This window comes from Aristolochia californica, unplaced genomic scaffold (genome assembly GCF_029961685.1).
Source record: "Aristolochia californica isolate CCGP_79_NKW_82.1479 unplaced genomic scaffold, dmAriCali1.0.hap1 SCAF_4, whole genome shotgun sequence".
Classification (NCBI taxonomy): domain Eukaryota; kingdom Viridiplantae; phylum Streptophyta; class Magnoliopsida; order Piperales; family Aristolochiaceae; genus Aristolochia; species Aristolochia californica.
This window is the reverse complement of record NW_027182103.1, coordinates 869855-894432: the sequence shown is the minus strand read 5'-3', so window position 1 is coordinate 894432 and position 24578 is coordinate 869855. Positions and strand designations below refer to the sequence as shown.

Genomic DNA, 24578 nt, shown 5'->3' with positions numbered 1-24578 from the left:
CACATATGTTACTTTTTCTTAAAAAATTCAAGTGTCAAAGGAGAGATTTTCCTCTATGTTTAGCAGTAAGTTGTAAGAGGAAGTTTTTGGTTCTTGTGGTCTAACACTTTGTGCATGAAAATTGTATTACTTTAGTTTGGGAAAAGGCCTTCGATCCAAATTAACATGGTATCAGAGCAACCACTCAGTACGTGGGCATTCCACCCAAATTATCTACATACCACACGTGAGGGCCTCCACCCAAAATTATTCACGTGCCTACACGTGAGAGGGAGTGTTAAGGAATAGTTCAACATGGATTAGTGAGATTAAAATTTTTGAGTTTATTAGTTAAAAAAGAGGTTTTCTAAATGGCTAGTTATTTTGGGATAAACCTTGGACCCAATTTAACAGGTTTATTAGGGTAGTTTCTAATTATATCCATGCTCACTTGAAGTTAGGAGAAGTCAATAAGAAAGGAAACCCTTTGGTTAGTAAATCTAAAAAAGCTCAGGAGTTATTGAGAATTTGAAAGCAAGTCTTAATATTTTATTTGGTGGATTTAGGAGAAATAGTGGTCAAGGTAGAACATGAGGATCATTATGAACTTTACTCAATAAGAGGGCAAGACATGTTATTCTTCAAGCATGTCATGTTATGTTTCTCCAAATAAATGAAAAGTTTCTTTGTGTTTCTATAGAGAATTGAGATAGTTCTCACTCATTTTTCTTATTGAATGTTAACTTAGATTGAACTTGTGTTTGTCCCCTCCAACTCTTTGCTTTACTGTAATAGAGAGATTTGGGAGGAGCAATACCTATGGGGGCACCTATGCAGAAGAAAAAGATGAAGTAAGAGAGTAGTGACACCTCCTTTCAATGTTTTTGCACCAAGAGGGTAGCAGCACTTCTGTTATCATATATATATATATATGTAAAATAGGGGCATATTGTAATTTTGTGAGAGTTAACTTCCTATCAAGATGGTTTTTACATAATATGTTTTTACTTTTATGTTTCTTCTGTCTTCAATATAAGCAACAGAGGATAGATGATAAAATGAAAAATGGAAAGAGATAAAACTAAAGTCTTGACCACTAAAGTTTTCATGCTTGGTTATACAACAATAGAGCAACCTTCAAATAGTAAGGAGACAGATAAAAAAAGAGTATGCAATTGTTGTACTTGACATAGATACAACCGGATCTTCTCCTCCATAACAACTTCTAGTCTTTTTCTTCTTTAAAATGATATTGGGATGTCACAAGAAAGAATAAGCAGATTCAGGCATCATCATGTTGCCTTTTCTAAGAAAATGTTCATTTTTTATAATTTTCTACAAGGCTTACCTAATTCAATTTTATCTTTTGCTACAGAATGGAAGTTTGGAGTGTTTAGTTGTTCAAGAAAAAAAAAAGGATGTGCTTCTTGCAAAGAAAATATGGATCATGTCTTCTTAAAGAACAAGATAACTCACACAGTGGATACTGCTGAGGTCATGATACTCTTTCTGCCCCATGACTTGGGCAAGAGGAGCTCATAACTAAGAAAAACAACTATAAGTTTTAATTCAAGTTTTGAGCAACTTGTAGATTTTGATAGGAATTATATGGCAACCACTTTATATATAATAAAAGGTCAATGCTCAAATTCTCCTCTACTTTATTCAATTATAAAATAAACACATAAGATGGTTCTCAATAGAGGATCAAAGTTCACTCCCCTGTAGAGATAAAAATAATATCATTTGGCAAAGATATTTTTTCCTCTCCTGTTCTTGCCCTACGAATGCCAAAGGTTTCATAGACCCAAATGGAAGCATATAATGCTTGATAATGATTATAAACACATACTGCTCCAGTCCATGACATATTTACAATTTCCTCTGCATTTGCTGTCTGCACTGATTACATGCTCTGCTATAATAAGATCCTACACTTTTTTCATCCTTGAAACCTTTATACACGAAATGTACAGAAACAAGTAAAGAGGGCTACTTCAATAAAAGACCGATCTGTGTAGTCGCTTTTAAGTGGCACAAATGTTGTAGTTTGGTGTGTTCGAGTAGTCATAAGGCAAGCAAGCTACTTGTTAGAGAAATACCTACCAGTATGAAGTTCTAATTTTATTATCTTCAAAGTAGGATATAATATTATATAAGTAAGAGGGTATAACAGTCATTCAATAAATCCAAGTAGAATTTTTATAAATTAGGAAAAAAGGAAACACTATTTTTAAAAAAATAATAATGTTTTATTTTTTAACAGTTCAGATCCACATTGAGGTTTTGAGAATTCTAGGAGCCCTAGATTTCCTTTTTTTTTTCAATTTTAATTGATATTACTTTTATGTATTTTCTTCAAATTTTATTATATTCCTATAAATTGTGGATTTTTTATATAAAAAAAAAAAGTAGACTAAGTAGTGTTTCTATTTTCTAGTCTTTAAAAAAGTCCAAGCTTCTTTCACATTGACAGTTTTATTCTAACTTGTATGAAACAACTGTGAATTTCATAATTGAAGAGTTGAAGACTATGTTCTACATTCTACTGTTCTCTATCAGAACAGCTTTATAAAAAAAACAAAAACAAAAACAAGAAAGAAATCCTGCCAAGCACAATGTGAAATTTTGGATCAGGAGTAAAAGGAAGGCTGGCAGGTCTGCTTGAGAGTATGGCTCTTGTTAAACCTGCTAGAAAGAGTTGTTAAGATAGAAGTATAAACCAGCAAGTCCAACAGCTCCAATCACCACTGCAATGGGTAATGCTCTTCTGCAACACAGGAGTTGGGTGAATATAAATCAAGTTACACTTTCTGCAAAAACTTAACTAGGATTCTATACCTCATTTTTCTTCATTACCAACATGTACAGAAAGACAAGGAGAACTGCTTGCCTTTCCTAAGAAAAGGAGGCATAGTGTTTAATCTCTGCAAACAAAATGAAGTGGAAGCCATTCCATCTTCTTTTACAGAAATAAAGGGCTCACTTCTTCATCTCTCTCAAGTCTCAAGCTTATTTTTACATTTTTAATAATTATAATGAGTTAGTAAAATTTAAAAAGACAGTTACAATTCTTTTTTCTTTTTTTTTTAATTTTACTTTGCCTGAAGGCTGAAGCCTTTAGCCAGGCCATCCAACATTTCAGTGTTGAGCAAGCAGCAACTGTTTCAGATACTAGCTAAGTTGATAGCATGGAAGAGGAAGATATTACCCGATGGCTTCGTCTTTCTGAATCTGTGCCTTTCGAGCTTTACGAGCGTCTGTTTCATTCACATTCTTCGCCACCGCAGGTTGGTAAGGCCTGAATCTTCGTTTTGGAGCACCACAAACTACACAACAGATACAGCAGATATCTTCAGATGAATTATAATTTTTCATTGGCAACCCAATAATTAGATTTGATTTCAATAACTCTAGAGCAAAATAAATTAGGTAAATAACACCAGGTAATGAAGGATTTCATATCTATATAGTCTCTAATTAAGGAAAAATTCTGAAATGGAAAATAATTTTTGGGGGCAGAGAGCAAAGAAATTCAGAGTACCAAATTGAATTGCAGTAAAAAAAAAAAAAAAAAACAGAGAAATTCATGGGCGGAAACATGACGAAGACGATTACCAGGACAGAAGTAATTATCCGGAAGCTTCTCAAAAGGCTTCCTATCATTGTATATATATCTGCACGAGGGCCCATCTCAGAGAATCATAATCAAAGCTCATTTTACAGACGATCAAGAAGAAACAAAGAGCACAGAAAAAGAAAACAAACAGACCCACAATCCCGGCAAATGTAAGCTTCCTTGGTAGCCGTTCTCATGGAAAACCTGGGCGAGGTGGAGACAGTAGCCGCCTGTAGAGGACGAGGCAACAAGAGATGTAGAGAGGGAGAGAAGAATGACGATTTGAGCGCAAAGCGATCAGATGCTCGACGGAGACCTGCATTTCCTGTGGGTGATATAGGTGACAGGACAGCTGATGTGGTAGTTCCGACCCTCGTGGGTGCTTGAAGTGCCATGGCAGTTATCACCTCTCTTTTCTCTCTGTGAAACCAGTTTTCTCTTAAGAACTGTGCTGAGAGGATAAGAAGAAGAAAAGGAATTGAAGCAGCAGCAAGCAGGCGCTTAATGTTGTGGAAGATAAAGGAGCCGTGGAAACGATTGAAGCGTGGCCCCCATGCTCCCACACAGTCCCACTGCACTTTTTTCTGGGACTTTCTAGTCTTTCAGCTATATTTTTCTTCATTTTCTTTTGCTTCTTTTCGTTTCTCAAGTCCAAAATAACACAGTGAGACTCTCTATTTGATGTCGGCAGTTGAGACGCAGTAGCAAGAGTCTATCTTACAAGAAATTGGTTCTTAAATCCTTACATTGGATATTGCATGTTACATAACATAACATCTATAACATCCCATTATAAGTAATATTTTTCTAAAAATTTTGTAAGAATTGGATGTTACGCGTAACATAAAGACCGATACATCGACTTTTGCTCGTTGGAATTCTCGTGAATTAACAATTTTTGTGAATGGATTTTATTCATGTTCATCACAACATTTATAGGAAATAATCGATCGTTGGTCGATCGCTCTTAAACTCAAAAACACCGAAAATAGTTTTTGAAAGCTCCAAGAAACTTTCTTGTGTCTTATTAGAATTTTAGAAAGTGATATGAATAGGTTAAAAGCTTAAAATAAAAGAATAATTTCTTCGATCCTTCGATTTATATATTTTATTTATTAATACATTCTTTTATATGGGTTTTTCTACAAAACTGTACATGAGATTTTCACCACATATGATTCATGTTCAATTCTTTCAAAAAAATTGGATTCTTTCCAATTGAACACTTTCATTTTTTGTTATGATCAAAGGAGAAATGTCATACGCCTCTCATAGTAAGCAAGTTCTCCCCGTATCGGTCCTTGCATTGAGAAAAACCAGAGATCATAGAAAATGAAATGGACGAAAGGGTTAGGCATCGCATTGTAAATGCAGAGCTCCCATGTTGGCACTCTCGCAAAACCATCCAAACCAAGACGATTCCTCGAGTGTCCACATATTAGATTACTCTCGCTCTCTCTCTCTCTCATCAAATCGTTCCATTCAACTTCCCTATCTTCTTCCTTCGTTCTCCCCTGTAAGCTCAGAACGAACCTGTTTCAAGCCTCCATTGCTGGAGCTAGCTCAAAGACCCAGAAAATCGACCCTCCGGGCATCTCTTCAAGACCCATTATCTTCCCTTACTCTATCATCTCCGTTCCGGGACTCTGGTCCCTCGTCAAACGCTTGGTGAAGTCTAACATGATTTTTTTTATCTGAGAGAACGAGTGACATGGCTGTCTGGAAATGAATCTCTGTTTTTTATTCTTCTGCTTTCTTTTTAGACTGTGAAGAAGACATTTGTTGGGTAAGTGAAGAAGGCGCCGAATCGGGTTGCCGGTGAGATTCTGCCGTTTCTTCACCAGAAACAATTTGACGGTGGCTGGTAGAGGATAGACTATAACGCACGCCTCTTCTTCTCCGTTGCTCTCGTCTGTTTGATGATTAGTGAGCATTTCCTCTTCAGTCTCAGTATGATTAAGCATGTGACATTCTGTATAAAATGCATTCAGCAACTAGTTTAATAGATTACCTGTGTTACTGGTAGCACTGGTAGCATATGCTCTGATTCTTCAAAATATGGTTTCAGTAGGACTAAAATCAAATTTACTTTTGATCAGTTTTGAAGGCATGAGGAGCAGAGGACAAGTTGCATTGCTCACATTCAGGACATGCATCAGCTTGGATAGTGTGCCCTTGTTCTCACCATAACAGTTCCTGAGGTGGGGAATAACTGGTTCTAGCTGACAATCCTGAGCCTGCTGGCGTAAGTAAAGCTTGACACTTGGTTATCGATCTGATTAATTTGATAAGAAGTTCAGTTCTCTTTACCTGATTATGTTGATGACGCTTCTGAATGCTGATGCAGAGGAGCTTACTATTGGAAACGATCGCCTCGAAAGGAATAAATTAAAGTGAGAATCATGGAGGACGACAGGGAGATGACTAACATGTAAAAGAGCAGATGAGGAAAGAAGTTCAGCTTAGTAAGAAAGGAATGGTGCATTTTTAAGAGATGAGAAGTCTGGCGCCTGTAATGGAGGATCCACTACAGTGGATATGAAATTAATTTTTGTACCTACAACAAATTTTAACATGTGTGATCATATGTATTGAAATTCATATAATGAATAAGAAGATCCAGTAACTTGGATAGTCTTCAGCTGTCATATGAGGAAAGAACAGAACCACAGGAGAATTAGGTATTGCATAGAATTTTTGCTTGGTTTTGGCAAATGTAAGAGTTGAGTTCCCCTTCTCAGTTTCCCTTCCCGCTTGTTGACAAATAACAGTGATAGTATATCACAATAAAGATCTCGAGTTAGAACATGAACAAACACCAAATCATACAACAAAAGAACATTCTCATTTAATATGAGACATCATCCGTTTGCGATGGTGCTGGTGCTTGCATGTTTTCATATGCAGAGAGCATATGCTTACTGAGGCATGCAGAAAGGGATATCTTTCATGGTTAGGTGAAAGAAAACGGGACTCTGTCTTAACAATTCTTCCACCAAAAAGAGAAGTGCATAATGAAGAATCAGTTTGGTATAATTTTGATTAGCTCAATGTCAAACAATAGTGTCTTGTCGATCAGTCCTCGCTTCCTCAGCACAAGTCCGAAGCTCTTTGGCCCTGCGCAAACATAGTAGACAGAACATAAACATCTTTGTGAACAAGTAGTGATGAGAACAGGATGCAAGAGATTTGCATACCATTAAATTTTAACCTACCAAAAAAATTGGTCTTGGGCCGAGCTTGTTGAAGTCATTATCTGGATATCCCAAATCTGGGGGAACTATGATCCTGCATTCCTGTGAACAAAACTGTTAGAAAGCCACATTTTCATAAATCCAAATTTGTCTACTTAAGTACATCACATGAGGTGAACCATTCACGTACAACTACACTATGTAGAGATGCACTTCAGATTGAGACATAGATCCGGTAAACCAAATAACATGAGGTAAACCTTGCATCTTTAATCATGCTATTCCACGTGACTTAAACTAACTGAGCCAACTGATAGATGTGGAACCACCCTCAAGACTCATCCGGTGGTCCATAAAAAAATAATTTCAGGTTGTACTCTGTGATCAATTGGATATCAATCAGAACAATGTCATTTCGAACCATAGAAAAATAAGCAGTATTTATCACCTTCTAATACCACCCATAGCCATGCCTTGAACAGCTTCCTCGAATGCTGGGATAACCTAAATGCCACTCCAGAAATAATGAGCTTTCTCGGGAGTATGTCTCATACAGATCAAGTGATCAAAGTCATAAGGAAAGTCTAATAAGACACTAACATTTTATCACATCAATAGCATAAAAATGTAAGAGAATCCACACTACAAAAGTTCCTCTTATTCACAACGTAGTGAATCCACACTACAAAAGTTCCTCTTATTTACAATGTTGTGAGTCCATGAAGGATGTACCACTCACCTGTTGAGATCCGAGGGTAAATTTAAAGAAATCTTTGTCATCACCCTGTATGTTTTATAAAATAAAAGCATCAAAACTGAGTTCAGAAGAATCTGCATACATGATGATAATATTTTTGCATCCCATATCTCCAAAATATGAATTTGATTCTATAATATATTGAATGGCCCCAACTTAAAGACTAACAGACCTATCAGAGCTTAGCCATTGATTTTGAGCAGCAAGCTAGTGGTAATACCTCGAATGATCCTCCCTTTGTCTTGTTTCGTGCTTCAAATATGCGACCATAATATCCTATTGTATATCCATCCCAATCAACCTAAATAAAGTAAAGAGTTGAGAAGGTGAATCTTAGTTTTGGTCCTCAACCACAAAATCATAGGCAAAAACCAGTGCCTACAGTCCAGATATTGATGTCTTACCACCACCGTCTCTCCATTCTTTGGTATGGGACCACTGCCTACAGCAAGTCCTGCAACTCCTTTGAAGTAAGATATATTTGAGTCTGTTCACCCATCCTTGTGATTGTGAATGTGTGTGTATGTGTGTGTGTGTGTGTGTGAGAGAGAGAGAGAGAGAGAGAGAATATGAATGCTCCCATGTGTTCAATAAATTGATAACCTTGTACCGAAGACCCGAGTTTGTTTCTGTGAAGTCTGGATACTGCATTTTGGTCTTCCCATAATTCTTCCCACGCAGTGCAGGCACTAATCAAGATTTAGAGGCAAGATTTATCTTGTATCTCGTCAACTTAACGCAAATATGATGAATAAACAAAAGAACTAAAAACTACAGCTCAATCCCCATCGTCATGATTAAACACTAAGACATTAAACCTCATCTTATCTAATGAATCATTGAAAATTAGCAAACTTACTGTCTGCATATTCAAAGGCTATTCTCTATCCTCCAGAAGATGCGTTGTGGCCTCCACCAGCAAGCCAATGGTGGAAACTGTTAAGACCTTCCTCCTTTCAAGTTTCAATTGACCAGTCTCTGAATCAACTTCATGAATAATTTTGAAAAAACACAGAGAAAGCAGAGAAAAATCAATGACCCTATGACGCATATTATGTGAGTAAATTCTTGTTTCGTGAATAACAGTAAGTTAAAATTTAAGAAAACAATAGTCATTCTTTCATGACTGCAAACTCAATCAATTTGATGTGGCAAAATGACTTAAAATCTCTACATCCTGAAAGCTTCAATGTACAGGAAACGCCAAGAATGAATGAACCAAGCAAAACCATCTTTAATACTGTCAATACCATGCTTCACTGTTCCCAGACAATGGGTCCTACTGCTTAATATTAGCAACTGTTAAGTTTTCTATTTACCTAATCAGCTAATACTCTGGACCGTATGTGATGGAAAAGAACCGAGATCAATGAACTTATTTTGACTTCAAATTGCTTGTGGGAAAGAAGTAATATGACTAACTGATTTAAAATCTGGAAGCTGAATGATTAAAGGGATGAGAAGGTATGCAGCTCATGGAGCTCAACAAACACGGTATAAAAACCAAAGTCCATACCGACAAGAACTAGAAGACGCAAAGTTCATTTAAAAAATCATTTCAGTTCATTTGCAAACATCTAAGATCAGAATAAATAAACACTATAGCGTTATTCCAGCCATATTTGGAGAATGAATCGGCAGTTTGAATACTACACTAAAGTTATGTCAAACAATCCTCTCCGATGACAATAATTATTTAAGTATTTTCACCTTCACGTTTCTTCTCACTCTCTAATAGCGATCCAATATGCTTCAAAAAAACTTAATTACAGTCTATTCGGATCAAGAAGCTGAGTTCAGTACTACTAACTATCGTGTCACTGATGAAATTTTGTTAGACATCATTATAATTTTTCATACCAGAAAAAAGCAAAAGGAAAAACAGAGTTAACATAATTGTCGCAGATACTCACCGTTTGGGGAAGCAATGAGAAATCCCTCCGGTTTCTGACCACAGCCTTCTTCAGATTTCATGCATGGAATGCGATACTTCAAACCCTGCTGAAACTGAACTACATAAGCCAGATAAATCCCTGAAAACTACCCTTAGAAGCACCCAAATGACAATTTGACTTCACAATTTAAATCTTTATACGGGAAACGGTTTTCCGAGGAAACAAATTATCGACCCGGACTTCAGTAATAACGTACTACAAGAAGGGGAACGCTGCTCAACATGTTCGGAAAGGCAATGGGTACAAAGATAGGTACATACCCTCGAAGTAGATCCCTTAAAGCAGACTTTTGAACAGTTTGGTAGATGCCCAGTTGCAGAAACTGCTGGAAGAGGAGACAGAAAAAAGGCGTTTCGCGGGAAGATAACGGTGCATTTCGTAATAGCGCTTTTAGCCCTTCAAGTGTCGCCAAGAAAGTATCTCGAACGTACTTTCTTTGACTAGTTAGGTCTAGGCGAGTCGACTCACAAACAACTCGAGTTAGTCGATTCAGATTTTCTTGTGGTGGTCAGGCAGTGAAATTCCCATTTTGTATTTTGTACGAGATTCGGTTAGAATGTGTCGAGCAGATTCAATCCAACTCGGTCGGACTTCGTCTCAGCCTCATGACTTTATTTATCGGATGGTAGAATGTGTAAATAAAAGTCTAAAAACATTATTATTCAAATATATAAAAATATGATATAAAAATCATTAAAAAAGACACTTGAGCAGTTGGTCATTGATTACGATCATTCACATTCAGTTTCTGGAACAGAATTCCAACGGAGGGAGTGCAGCAGGTGACTGCCCCGACGTTCCTCCAGAAAGCATCAACGAATTTGTTCTATGGATCTCCGGTAAAAGTAAAAACATGCGGGAGGCGACAGAGCTTAGACAAATATAACATATAATCCACACACCATAAATCCAATACTAACGTTATTATCTACATTGATGAAGAAACCAAACCAGCTTTATTGGCGCTTAGTTATGGGGAGAAATCCACCTTACACGTTCACTGCTTTCAGTGATTCTGCTTTTCCTTCAAGGCTACCAAGTAGACTCTGAAAGCTTTTCTTGAATGAATCCACTCCTTCAACCTCCAATTGGGTCCCTACTTCGTTCCAGTCGATACCCAATTTCTCAAGGGCACTGTAAACACCTTCAGACTCCGACACATTCAAGTCAATTGTCCTTGAGACGGTTCCGTGGTCGATGAACGGTTCCAGAGCATTATCTGGCATAGTTGAGACCTGAAAGAGAGAGAGGGTAAGCCATTGTTAAGGTCAAATTCAGCCATGAAACGTTCAGAATATCTTAAAATATAAGGTTTGAATGCAACAAGAAATAATGGACAAATTCTGCAAGCCAGATTCAGAAAACATAAAACGTTTGCCCACACATGATAAAAAACAAAGCAGCGTTTGTAACTTGAAGCTTTAGCTGAAGAGTTTGTAACACCCTTTATCAAATGGTTAGCAAGATAATATCGCAATGGGAACTCTCAACTAAGTAGCACTTACTGTATCAGGACCAATGAGTGGATCAACGTATAAGGTGTCAGGGTATGCAGGATTCTTTACACCGGTAGATGCCCACAGTAACCTCTGTTTCTTAGCCCCATTCTTCGCCAATGCCTCCCATCGTGGACCAGAGAACTTCTTTTGGTACAGCTTGTATGCTAATGCAGCTTGAGCTACTGCTGCCTATAAAGAAGACAAACCTCTAAAAACGTTAAAAACAATATTCTGCATAAGCTTTTCCTGTCACAGTGTTTCATGTATTTACCTTCCCCCTGAGGTTAAGAGCTTCAGGGGATCCAAACTTCTCAAGCATCTTATCAATGAGTGTATCAACACGACTGACAAAGAATGAGGCAACACTTGTGACCCTAGAGAGGTCACTCAGGCCAGAAGCCTCAAGACCATCCAGGTAAGCATCAATAACAGCTTCATATCGTGGAAGAGAGAAAATGAGCTGAATATAAAAAATAAAAAATTCAGAAACTTAAAGAATTTAAGGAATCTCCCATGATAATAATATCATCCAGCAACTCAAAGCTAGGGACAAAAATTAATTTCTACATGGCTGAGTACCGGTCGCTAATATTGCCACTCAGGTAGGCTTACGACTAACAAGTTCAGACATACCATCTCAGGCAGATAAAGCTTATAGAAGCACGTCTAATGGAAATGGTTCCTCACCCAAAATATATGCTTACTTGGACTAACACTCAAAATTTAGAGAATGCCTACCGTGTGCATATTAAGTGGCAAAAAATTAAAGAAAAAGAACGGCTGAAATTTCAGAGGCTCAAAATTTCACAATGTTGGAGTTCATTTTAGTGGTTCTGCAAGCATTATAATTTTTCCTATTATCTATGCAAACAGCTAATTTGGCTGCTCAACAATTGCCTAAAAAGTTTAACAGCTCTTAAAATATTATAATATGTCAATCTGTAAGCAGCAGTCACGATAATCTATTAATATTAAATAATATTTTTGTTTCTACTAATACAGACTTGAGACAAAATATAGGCATTTCAGGTAAGAATTGATGTATCTTCATAGAATTCGTCAATGTTAAGACAGATTGGCATCATTGTACAATTTACATTCAAAATTAAAAAGGGCAACATGACACACTTACCGTGACATTCACACTTATTCCAAGTGAAATAACTTTCTGAATAGAGGGGATGCATTCTTCTGTAGCAGGAATCTTTATATACACATTTGGGCAGTCAACCACTTTGTGCAACCATTTTGCAGCCTCAACTGTTCCTTCTGTGTCATTTGCAAGTAGTGGAGAAACTTCGACAGATACATAGCCATCAGCAGCATCTGTTTGATCATATATTGGTTCAAAAAGTTTACATGCGTCCTGGATATCTTTAATAACAAGTTCCCAGTATGCACTTTCTGCATCTTTTCCTGACTGAATAAGCTGCCTATAAAATCAACCCATTTGGATTAAGACACTAATACCAATAATATGATTTAGAAAGGAATATGAAGCATTAGAAGAAATACTGAGCGCTCCTATGAAAAAAACTGAATGACAATAACACTCCAACAATCATCAAACACAAAAAAATAATAAATAATATATAAATAAAATTACTTACAAAACATAAATAACAGCATTCAATATTTAGAAAAGGACTGTGAGTAAACACATGGTAAATTAGTCGATATGTCTATTCATAGGGGCTGTAAAATCATCTCCCATTTTTTTCTATGATCTGTAAATGTATGTACGTAATAGACTTTCTGTACATTTACTAATATTTACCATTCAAAAAAATAATAACAACAATTATTTTTATAGATCCTACATGATGCCGAACCTTTAAATCAAAGAGACACAGAAACCCAGAATAAACATAATTATTTCATAAGAAAATCCCTCTGATAACAATTTTGACGAACTTCATTCATCTAAATGGCAAAAATTATATGATTCTTACAGCCGAATAAACTCTTTTTTTTCTCATTTTTGTAGTAATTTCATCATTGAGAACTCAAGCATAAGTCTACAAGCAACTCATACCATTCAAAATCCAAATCCGCAAGCAATACCTGAATTGATCATCATAAGCATTCGAAGATGAGATAGCCTTCTGGAAAATCTGCATCCAAATGCATAAACCATTAACAATCAATTTCAACAATCAACACAGTACTTTGCCAAACAACCAAACTCAAAGCCTTTCACAAGATAACTATCAAATCAAACAAAACTAATGATCACTCACTGTCGGATTGCTGGTAACACCTCTTACACCACTAGCGATCAATGGCAGCAAATCCGTCACCGGACGGCAGAGATTATCATACCAAGGACTTTGTCCCTCCTTTTCGTAAAGATCGTGCAGAGTCGTTCTCTTGGTCTGCGTGATATTTCCATCCACTTGCGAACATCTCACACTACACAAAATCACAGCCAAACCGTCCAAATATAAACGAAACGAAACCGATCTAGTCAAATAAAAAAGTAACAAAAAAATGATAATTAGGCAAGTTTTTACATCAAAGAGCTCCTCCCCACATGACGTATTTGAAGCGAAAACCGGGAGGTGGAAACTGCGCTGCGAGCAGATGCTAAGGACTGAAAGCCGACGGAAGGCTTGGACTGCGAGGATCGGAGACTGCGAGACGGAGAAGTCGAAGAGAAGTTAGGGTTTGAGAGACGGGAAACGGAAGCCATGGGAGGAGTCAAAGGGAGAGAAATGAGAGCTTGCAAGAAGTTTTTGTGTTTTTTTTATAGGAGCCACGAAATTGACTGGCCAGGTGGGAAGATTTAGCTGGGTAGGTATGAACAGCGACGCCACTTTGGACGACGCGAGGCGAGCCGTCGCGACCACGGGAAGCCGACGAAAGATGTCTAAAGTCAATTATGCCCTTACTGCAGTCATCATTGACGTAGACCGGGTTAGACCAACTCGAACCGCAGTGGGTTGGGTCCACTAGTCCTCTTTGTTGGGGAGAGTAGAGACCAACGTAGGGGAGGTTACCCTAGATAAGAGAACAACGATTCAAGATTATCTCGAATTCTAAAGAAATAGCTTGATATTATATATTATTTATATGTATTATGACTATATATTATTTTAAAATTTATATAATTTTATATAATTTTATATAATTTTATAATTCATTAATTTTTATCCATGTCATGTATTAGAGGGTAGGGACAGTTTCTTAAAATTTAGTCCACACTGGACCCGTGTCCACCCATAGCCAAAACCCCTCTGGAGCCAAAAAATCAAACGAACCCATAATGGGACATGGAAGGCATTCTCTGAAGAGTCAAATCGTTTTTAGTCATTTACTCTCCTACCCACCTACCCACCTAGATTTTATCTAACATCAAATGTATTTTTTATATGGTTTTTTAGGTTATTTTGTAGGGGGTATTTAATTATTTTAATTTAATTTTCCTAAATTATTTTCTCTTATTTTTATAACTTTACTATTGGAAGGTAGGACATCATAGATAGTACGCGGGTTATAGACATAATCTAATCCTTGCTGTTCGGGTAAATTATTAACGGCATCGATCATGCCACGTAGGCAAGTAGCTTTGTGGGCCCGAGCATCTGTTGTCTCGGAGGCTTTATGAAGCACAATTCAGGCGTCGTGATTTGTGATTGATTTCTTCTCTTCTTCCTCTGCGCGGGCTGCAAGAAAAGAGAGCGAGCGGCCAACCATTACCAAGGCGGGGAATCGACCTCAGTATCTCTCGCCTCCTCTTTTCGTTTCCAAGAATGCTCCAAATTTTCTGGTAAATGTTCTTGGAAACGAAAAAGGCGGCGCGAGGTTCTGAGTTCTTCGAACGTCTCGTTTACGGGAGGGCCGGACAGGAAGACGAACAACCTTCTGTATGTATATATGATTCTTCTTTTTCTTCTTCTTCTTCCTCCGTTTTTTGTTTTTTTTGTTTTTTGCCCCATCAGAGATTCTTCGTTTTATCTTCTTATTCCTTTCATCTGTTATGTTTCTCTCTTTCCCTGTCTTCGAGTTCTGTATTTATTTATTATTTTTAAATCAACTGGCGAGACTGAAATCGAATAGGAAGCAAACGTATAAGAAAACCCAGATTTTCCAGGCGGCTTCAACAAGGCAAGAAATCGATACGAACAACCTTCCGTTTCGTCGCGGTTTATTCGTCTCAGTGCCATGCATAGCCGTATCTCTTTCGCTCCTTCCCCTTCTTTTCTTCTTCTTTCCAGTTCTTCCTCAGTTTTTTTTAAATCTTTCAGCTCGACGCCATTAATCTGTTTCTTTATCTGTTATCTTTTATTTCTCTCCTCTTCACAATTCTGTTGATTACCAGCGAGCTTGAACAGAGTTCTTCCGCCACATTGAAGTCCAATTTGAGCTCATCGAGAGGGAGAGGACAAGTGAGACGTTTCGGCGGCACGTTAACGATACATATCTCATCTTGGTGAAAATATTACCAGCATCCTGCCATACGTAACGGATGCAAAGCACAACGGATTTTGGGATTCTCTTGGACCATCGGCCGATACGCCCGCCCATCTCCCATATCGGGCGGTACACTATGTATATCGGTCATATTTCAGCGATTGATATGCTTCTTGAAAACAGTTTCATTTTCTTAAGATAAATTTTAAATAAAATTATTTTAATTGTCGTATTTCGTGGCAATTTACATATTTTAATTTTAAACCATTGATCAAATTTGTAAAAATTTGAGGTAATTTTGCTATTAATTTTATTTTTTTAATATTTTTAAAATAAAAATAAAATTGACTCCATACTATCAGGGGGATTTAGTGAGACATACAACAGCAATTAACCGTAATAAAAAAATTATTTTCTAATTTTTAATTAAAAACTTTATTTTCTTTAATGAATATTAATACTATTTTTAAAATAATAATTGATAGCTTCTTAATAAGAGTCGGGATCAGGGGAACCCATGAACCGCGAAGCCCACGTGCGCCATAGCTGTACATGCCAAACGTGGGACCCACTTGTCAGAACCTCAAGGTCAATTACGTAAATACAGCCATCGATTTTCATTTCCTGACTAACCCGAGTTAAAGCAATCTTAAACTGAATTTAAATAAGTTTAATTAGCGCGCGTATAAATACCTGGCGCTGCTCCTCCCTCATTCGAACTGAGCTCAGCTATCTCCGAACTCTCCACAGAGAGCGAGGTCGATCGAGTTCATTCCTTCTTCTCTCCTCTCTAAACCCTGATTCGCTTCTCCATATTTTTGTCGTCTCCAACACGCGTTTCGACGAAGATTGTTCTTCTCGTTAAAGGTTAGAGATCGTCTCCAGTTCGTACTCGGGGCCTGCAAATTGACCCAAAAAACTGAAACATTTCGAGGGTTTTGGGTTTCAGTAGGGGTTTTCAACATTTTCGCTTCGCCAGAGCTCGCTTCTCTTTTCTTTTTACCGATGATAGTCGCCGAGTGGTTTTTTACTTTTTTTCTGTCTCGGATTTTTCCGTTTCTGTGCTTGTTTCGACTCTGAGTGGGTTTTCTCTCTTTAGACGCTTTGCTCCTGTATTCTCTCTTCGGTTCTCAAGAATGTCCGGCGTTTCCAGAACACTGCTCGTATAGAGATTGTATGCTTTTGGCTGGCTTGATCCTTTTATGGAAAAGCGCTTCTATCGAAACTTCGTGCTTGTTCTGCTAAAATGATAGATTGAGAAAAAAAAATTGAAAAAACTGGGTTTACGCTGGTTCCTATTTTGGAGTTCCATAAAGGAAATTCAGGTGTAGAAAAAGTTCCTGTTCGAGTCGTTAATAGTGGTAAAACCCAGCTGTGGACGTAAAGTCAAAATCCTTCTACTGTTTCACATTGCAGCTACTACTTTATTAATCTTCTTCTTACAGCTCCGATGGTTTTGCTTTTCACGATTTCTGATACTCTCTTGCAGATTTTGGTAGGGTTCAGTGGCGAAATTTTTTCTTTACTGCTACTTCGGATCGTCGACTGCTTGGTGGTTAGCTCCGTTAGGGTTTTGAGTTTTCGGCAGAAACAACCGTGGAGCACGAGATGGTTGCTGAAGTTTTCCCTTTAACGATGAGGATGTTCTCGAAGCGTCGGTTTGTTCTGGCGGTACTTATGGTCGGCCTTTTCTTCTTCTTCTATCGTGGTGCGTTAACTGTTCTTCTATTGTACTGATTTTCAACTGTTGCAGTTTTCTTTCTCTCTCATATGTATCTCTTTTCCGAGAGTTTTGTAAACTTTTTTTTTTGTTTGTTTGTTATTTTTATCCTCCAATTGTCTTTCCGTGGCTGGTTCTGATAATTATTTCGTGCCTTCTCTTTCCTCGACAGGAAAGACCTTTTATTGATTTATCTCGTCTCTTTTTGTTTGCTGGTCTGCGTCGGCGAATTACTGGAATTATGAGAAAAAGCCATCAGTTAACTTTTTGCTTCTTTTTTGCAGGGAAGACGCTTTTCCATCGCCGTGGCCCCTCCATTTCTTTTCACAACCGAAAGCTTCTGGAACACAGTAAGAAAATCGGTAGCAGATTTTCATCGTCCCTTCTGCATGAATTCTGTTTTTACTTTGTTATATGCCGTGTGTCATAATCGGCAGATTGGATGCTTTTCGAGAGATTGATTGTTTTCGTAGATATGGTTGGTAGTAAAATTTGATGTTTCGTTTTGATTTTTGCAGGTGGGGAGAAGGTGGGGCTGGAGAAGATCGGGGAGCGCTGCTCCGTGGATGATATCCAGGTATACCAAGGCCCATCGTCGCCGCTTCCGAGCGGAATCCCGACATACAGGGTGGAGATCCTGAACGCCTGCGATACGGGTTGCGCCATTGCCGGCATCCACATGCGGTGTGGGTGGTTCAGCTCCGCTCGGATGATCAACCCCAAAGTGTTCAAGCGCCTCTCCTACGACGATTGCCTCGTGAACGACGGCGAGCCCCTCTCTAACGGCGGCAGCCTCTCCTTCCAGTACGCCAACACCTTCCCTTACCCCCTCGGTGTCACCTCCGTCTCCTGCTCGCCCTGATAATCAACCACCTCCTGCCGTTATTCCCCCAACCCACATTCTTTTAGTCTACGCCAGTATCTGTGACTAGTGAATACTGGAGAGAAAAAGGTCGATTCCGTCGACGGCCGGAGAAGGTCAAGCTAATTTCGAGTCCATCACCGATTCGATGTCCTCGTTGTGCCTTTTCCCTGAGAACTTTTGCAGCCTTTTGCGTGTAGCAGGAGGAAGAACACAGCTAATGTAGAAAGTAGAAACAGTTGGCAGATTGCAAGATCCGCCAGGGTTTTTGATGTTGTATATAAAGAGCGAATTTTCTATTCCGGCACTGGGGACCTTGGCTGTACTGAGAAATATATGATAATTGATATGATGTTTACAGTGGAGACTGGACGGAGGAATGTCTGAGAGAGAGAGAGAAGTCGTGTTGTTGGACAGAAATTCCTTTTTGGTTTTGTCATGACTGCGCGTGTCTTGCTTCTTGTGACCTTCCATTGGTGACTTGCCTCGTCTCTTTCTGTCCTTCGGTTTGTTGGACGTATCTCTGTTTTGTTTTCTTTTTCTTCTGCGACAGTCGTGCAGCGTTGTTCCCAGTAACGGAATTGTGGTAGCAGAAGGACGCGGTTTCATGGCGCTTACTGGAAGATGCTTGTTTGGACGACCAGGAGACTTTTGAATATAATAGTTGAGCTGAATTTACAAAAATCCTTAATAGAGATTAAAATTGATTAGTATTTTAGATATCAACGTGTGACGATTGTTTGAGAGAAGAGATGGTTTCTAAAGATTCGTGAAAAGTATTTACTTTTTTCTAAAATGCCGGGTTACAGTAAATTCCGGCGACGAAAGGAGACGCGAGCCGTCATTTACAGATGGAGATGCATGAATGCGAAATGCCTTGTACTTTCTGAGCATCTCTGTTATAGCGTCAGGCGCAGCTGCGACGAGACCACAAGCTCGAGGTCATTATTACTCAATTAAATGGCAGCAACCATCTTTTTTCTAAGCTTCTCTTCCTCGGGCGTCCCAACCGTGCCATCTCCTCCTCCGCCCTTCCCTTTCATTCCCTTTACGGTTTACTTTTCTCTCGTCTCGGTAATCGCGTTCCGACTTCCGAGCGTACGTTTTCTCGTCTTCCTTCTGCATTTTTTATTATTTTCTCATTCCACCGCTGCCGTTCTGCATCCTCTCACACGGTGACGTCTGATTCGTGACTCTCTTCCATCATTATTGCCCCCTCCCCGCTCGTGAATCCATTATAATCACCTCTTACGCTTCTTACCCGACTGTCGTCCCACACGAAGCGGGCATTGAAAGGGGGCAAAAAAAAGGGCTAAAAGGAAATCATTAATGGTCGTGGGTACTGGGGTTCGGTGATACCGACGTCGCCGAAGGACTACGGAGGGGAGGAGGATGAGGAAGGCGAAGGGTCGATGAGGTAGCTTTAGGGGAAAATGGAGAGGAGAGGAGACGTCAGTGCGGGGCCTGTTTTTATGGAAGAACCGGGAGGGACTGCGGCCTGCGGGTGATGGATGGATCGCTAGCCGCCGCTGAGCTTAGGGTAGACTTGGCTGTCGAGTATAGGGGATTGGGCGGCGAGAGGAAGACGGAGACTCGTGAAGCCTCTGACTCCTAGGGCTGAGTTGAATGGAATCAAGCAGAAGGCGTGACTCGCTGTCACTCGATCCATTTTTTGTCTGGGGATTGAAAAAGCTGCAGTTCTCGCGTTTGGGTTGACGAGGGTTTGGAGATGTCTATAAATTCCCGATACATATCGGATATAGTATATGTATCGGATCAGATATGTGTCGAGTAAATAAATTCATATGCATATCGGACATTATCTGTTACGTAACGTGTTTGTAAAACCTTATAGTAACAATCTTAATGCCCCCTCTTTGCCACGTATTTACCATATTATATTTGCATTAAGTCCATGATAACTTAAAATCTTAGATATATGGAATTTTGGGTGAATGGTATTTTGGTTTGATTAATAGAGTCAATCAGACGGGTCAAACTCGCAACTAGAGCTGACCGAACCCGGTTTTCTATAAGCTGGGGTTATGCCCTCGTTGGGTTGGAAAACCATCAAAATATACCATTAAAACTGGATAATTTTGTAATACATTTCTGAAAAATATTGTTCATTACATCACAAAAAAATCTCTCCTTTTTAACTCATGTTTAGTGTCGCAATTGAGATTCCAAGCACAACCATTAAAGTCTCATGCTATTCCAAGCTCTTTTCGTTTGGGTAACGAGTACTCTAGGAACTCCTAATATGAAAACAAAAGAATTTTCGTTAATATTATCGTACATGTGAAATAAGATTAGACGTTTGATAGAAATATATTAAGAGGGGTGTTGGAAGATGGGTCGTAACCCACACTACTAAGGAAGACCTACAAGTTTGAGTATCTGAAAGATAGGCTCAAACCCACAATACTAAGGAAGACTCACACATCCAAGAGAGATGGAAGATGAACTCAAGGCCCATAAAACCAAGGAGAATGCCCACAAGCCCATACATGTGATGGCATGGTCGTAAACGAAGAGACATCTCATAAAGATGACATTAATGTAATTAGTTTAAGTTTTACGGGCATAAATATAATATTATAGGATTATTAATCTATAAATTGAGTTTCAGGGGAAGGATTAGGACACAAATTAATCACTTTTTATTTATCTTGTTTTTTGCCAATGAGTCCCTCTCTCTTTTTCTTCGTGAATTAAATCCATGGAGTCCTGAAAATCAACATGATATAAGAGCATTGATTTTCAGGACTCATAGCTATGGTGTTTTAGAACTCCATTTATTTTTTCTCTTTGTCTCGTGTTTGGTTCTCTTCTCTCCTGAAACCTAGTTTCTTTATTACTATTGATTTTTGTCTAATGGCGCCGCTTGAAGAAGCTTGCAGAATCAAGGTTTCCCCTTGCTCGGTCAAACGCTACCATTATCGTCTCTATCTTGTATTGAAGCAGCGATGAAGCAGTAGTGCCTTCCGAATGAATTAGGAATTCTTGCATTGATGGCTCTTTAAATGAGAAATCTGAGTTTGAGATAGGCCCCTTTGTGGATGTTTTTTTTTTATGTCAAAGTAAAATATTTGCTGCATGAAATGTTATTTGGGGATGCTTCACATCATGGGACGATGGATAGTAGGGTTCTTTGTATTTCCCATGACAAGGTGGAGGTCCGTGTTGTAGCTAATGGTGGCCGTTGGGAGGCACCGTGATCGAGTCTAAAAGGTTTGAGGGGTCTCGAACCTAGTGAACTTCTAATACCACATGGGTCCCGTGCTCTCATCTTGTTACCACATAAATTGAAATTGATTTGCTGATTTTGAGATTGATTTGATTTTACTGAAATCGTAGTTGTCACTGTGACCGTTTTCTTTCCCGTCTTTTACCCGAGTTAACCAAAAGTTGTTAAAACTAAACCAGCCTTCAAATCGGGACATTGACTAGTTTTGGTCTAAGCGAGTCAAAAGTGGTTCTTCAATGGTTTGATAGATAGGTTTGATTAATGGAGTCGATCACAGAGGTCAAAACTCCCCCTTCTATTCAGGATGAGTCCTACTAGAGTCGACCCAACTCGGTTTTCTTAAAGTTGGGGTTATATCCTGGACCTGCATTATCTGGTTGGTGCTAACCATGGGAGGTGAGTTATCGCTTCCAACAAAAGCCTTTTACCACGTCCACATTGCCTATAAATATCTACAGTTTGCACTACGTTGCAGATTTACAGAAGATTGATCGAGAGAAAGGAAGAGTGGGAAGGGAAAAAAGAGCGGTCAAAGAGTGAAGAGTTTGGGATTTCAGAAGAAGAGAAGAGTGATGCCGAAGAGAAGAACCAGTGAGGATCATCATGAAACCAACATGGCCGCCTGTGCGGAGTTTCATCAGTTGCCCCAAGAAGAGAGTCGATACCTTCAAGAGGTGACTCAAGGGCCTCAAATCTCTCTGCAACCAGCTCTCCACCTTAGGTGGTACTGAAGTTCTCTTCCTCTGGTTTGGTGCTCCGAATGGCGATCTTGAATCTTGGCCCAACGACAAATCCAAAGTTAACAGTCTCCTTAAACATTACACCGGGATGAGTTCTTAAGTACGACAATGCCTTAGGGTCGATCCCTCTACTCTGTTGGGCCGCCCTCAAACCTCTACTTCACTATTTGTCGGCTCATCGATTGTGCATGATGCCCACACCTTAGACAACCTTTCATCGACACAGCCGACCACTTTGTTAGAGGTTTCATCTGTTTCTCCCTCTTCTCCGGACAGCTCTCAACAAATACAAGACGTGTTCTCTCCATCTTGGGAGAGCTTTTTGACACCAAACATTGGAATGACCTCTAACCAGTGCTCTTTGCCTATCAATACAGTTGCGCCCGAGGTTTCTTTGTTGCATACTTTATCTGCATCTCCCTCTTCTCTGAAGAGCTCTCAGCAGATACCACAAGATGGGTTCCCTTGTCCTTCGGACAACTTTCTGCCATCGAAATTGTTCACAGACCCTGGGATGAGCTCTAACCAGGTCTCTGATTTTTCTGCGTTGAAGGCTTCGTCTGCATCTCCCTCTTCTCTGAAGATCTTTCATCAGATACAAGATGGGTTGTCTCCTTCGTCGGAGAGCTTTTACTTTGATTTTTTCTGATATAGTGGAGGTCCAAACTACGACTTGTTCTAACTATTTGTATTACGACGTCGACAATGCTGACTTTTTTGTTTTCTAAAATTTTGTAAAGAGTTTGTAAAACATTGATTTTTGAATTCAAAGTGATCATGTGGATGTCATTTATTTTCTGCTTCGGTTAAGAGATTTCAGGATTCTTTTGCAAACGTTCGGCAATCTTCTTCTTCATCAACTGCCCAATAGAAGAAGGATTCCCCGCCTTCGTGAATTGCATCAATGAAATCCAGCAAAAGAGAGATGGATTCTCCAATCTCTTTGAAGTTGATAATTGTGCTATATTTAACTTGCAATTTTTTCCCTCAAGTTTCGTCAATGAAATCCAGCAAAAGAGAGATGGATTCTCCGGTCTCTTTGAAGTTGATAATTGTGTTATATTTAACTTGTAATTTTTCCCTCAAGTTTCGTCAATGAAGTCGTGTAACCTATCGTCGACACCACTTTTGGAATGTCAGGAGCTTCAGGATTTATCCTTCGTTACCCTTTTTCCATATATATGGATTTTTTTATTGGATTTTTTTGTTCATTTTGTTATTTAAAAAATTAATACAATTATCTTCAAAGTTAAATCTATATAGTATTTTATGAATAAACTCATTCTCTTGTTTCCACTATATTTTTAAATTGTGCACACTAACACTAGAAAACTTTCTACCGTACTTTCCATTGAGCACACTAACACAAAAAAGTAATTCATTTCACTTTCATCGATAAAAGCTCCATCGGCCCTGATTGAGATTCCAATGCCAAAGGAAGTGTTAGCAAATATCAACTTAATAAAAAATAGTCACATAAAAGACATTCACCGAAAACATCAATGTTATAAGTTATCCATCTGACTTTAATAACCAGGCAACTAAGTAGTGACATTAATTTGCATTGAAGGAAAAAGTTTAGGAATGATACAATAAACTATTTTTTTCTCTTTTATTTTTTTTCCTTTTTCATTTTTTTATTCTTTTAGCCTTTCTATTTTAATTTTAATTTATTATTATTTATTTCCTCTATATCTCTCCTCAATTTTCAGTTCCTTTTTTTTTATTATATTTTTTTATCTTTTTAACTACCTAGATTGAACAATATAAGCTACAAAATATTCTGTTTCTCCTAGATAATTTTTTCCTATTAACAAAACCGAGAAAACCCTCTAACGGAAAAACTCTCGTTTAAAAAGAATAATAGTAGAAAATATAAATATTTAATAATATTAAATAAAAAAATAAATATACACTTATAAAAAATTAATATAACTAATAATTATTTAACAAAATAAATTATTTGTTTCCACTATATTTTTAAATTGTGCACACTAACACTAGAAAAACTTTCTACCGTACTTTCCATTGAGCACACTAACACAAAAAAGTAATTCATTTCACTTTCATCGATAAAAGCTCCATCGGCCCTGATTGAGATTCCAATGCCAAAGGAAGTGTTAGCAAATATCAACTTAATAAAAAATAGTCACATAAAAGACATTCACCGAAAACATCAATGTTATAAGTTATCCATCTGACTTTAATAACCAGGCAACTAAGTAGTGACATTAATTTGCATTGAAGGAAAAAGTTTAGGAATGATACAATAAACTATTTTTTTCTCTTTTATTTTTTTTCCTTTTTCATTTTTTTATTCTTTTAGCCTTTCTATTTTAATTTTAATTTATTATTATTTATTTCCTCTATATCTCTCCTCAATTTTCAGTTCCTTTTTTTTTATTATATTTTTTTATCTTTTTAACTACCTAGATTGAACAATATAAGCTACAAAATATTCTGTTTCTCCTAGATAATTTTTTCCTATTAACAAAACCGAGAAAACCCTCTAACGGAAAAACTCTCGTTTAAAAAGAATAATAGTAGAAAATATAAATATTTAATAATATTAAATAAAAAAATAAATATA

General features: G+C 38.1%; 4 protein-coding genes across 4 annotated transcripts; 1 reads left to right on the top strand and 3 right to left on the bottom strand.

The window, feature by feature from the left end:
• Positions 1 to 2461: 2461 nt before the first annotated feature.
• Positions 2462 to 4076, bottom strand: LOC137963866 (uncharacterized). The gene is made up of 4 exons (XM_068811084.1): positions 3752 to 4076; positions 3598 to 3656; positions 3191 to 3308; positions 2462 to 2749 (listed from the first exon to the last, which is right to left on the bottom strand). The coding sequence occupies exons 1-4, from the start codon at positions 3991 to 3993 to the stop codon at positions 2671 to 2673; spliced, it is 498 nt and encodes a 165-aa protein (XP_068667185.1). The 5' UTR covers positions 3994 to 4076; the 3' UTR covers positions 2462 to 2670.
• An 814-nt stretch (positions 4077 to 4890) lies between these two features.
• Positions 4891 to 8344, bottom strand: LOC137962102 (peptidyl-prolyl cis-trans isomerase FKBP19, chloroplastic-like). The gene is made up of 10 exons (XM_068808818.1): positions 8325 to 8344; positions 8153 to 8238; positions 7954 to 8003; positions 7770 to 7850; positions 7532 to 7576; positions 7241 to 7296; positions 6814 to 6886; positions 5909 to 6715; positions 5610 to 5829; positions 4891 to 5510 (listed from the first exon to the last, which is right to left on the bottom strand). Exons 1-8 carry the CDS (start codon positions 8342 to 8344, stop codon positions 6689 to 6691), a joined length of 438 nt encoding a protein of 145 aa, XP_068664919.1. The 3' UTR covers positions 4891 to 5510; positions 5610 to 5829; positions 5909 to 6688.
• A 2032-nt stretch (positions 8345 to 10376) lies between these two features.
• LOC137963568 (uncharacterized) lies at positions 10377 to 13747 on the bottom strand. The gene is made up of 7 exons (XM_068810697.1): positions 13517 to 13747; positions 13244 to 13415; positions 13068 to 13117; positions 12136 to 12436; positions 11275 to 11463; positions 11010 to 11192; positions 10377 to 10739 (listed from the first exon to the last, which is right to left on the bottom strand). Exons 1-7 carry the CDS (start codon positions 13693 to 13695, stop codon positions 10494 to 10496), a joined length of 1320 nt encoding a protein of 439 aa, XP_068666798.1. The 5' UTR covers positions 13696 to 13747; the 3' UTR covers positions 10377 to 10493.
• Positions 13748 to 17024: 3277 nt separating this feature from the next.
• Positions 17025 to 17998, top strand: LOC137962101 (TPD1 protein homolog 1-like). Its single transcript, XM_068808817.1, has 4 exons — positions 17025 to 17146; positions 17421 to 17486; positions 17574 to 17599; positions 17655 to 17998. Exons 1-4 carry the CDS (start codon positions 17025 to 17027, stop codon positions 17996 to 17998), a joined length of 558 nt encoding a protein of 185 aa, XP_068664918.1.
• The last annotated feature ends 6580 nt before the right edge of the window (positions 17999 to 24578 follow it).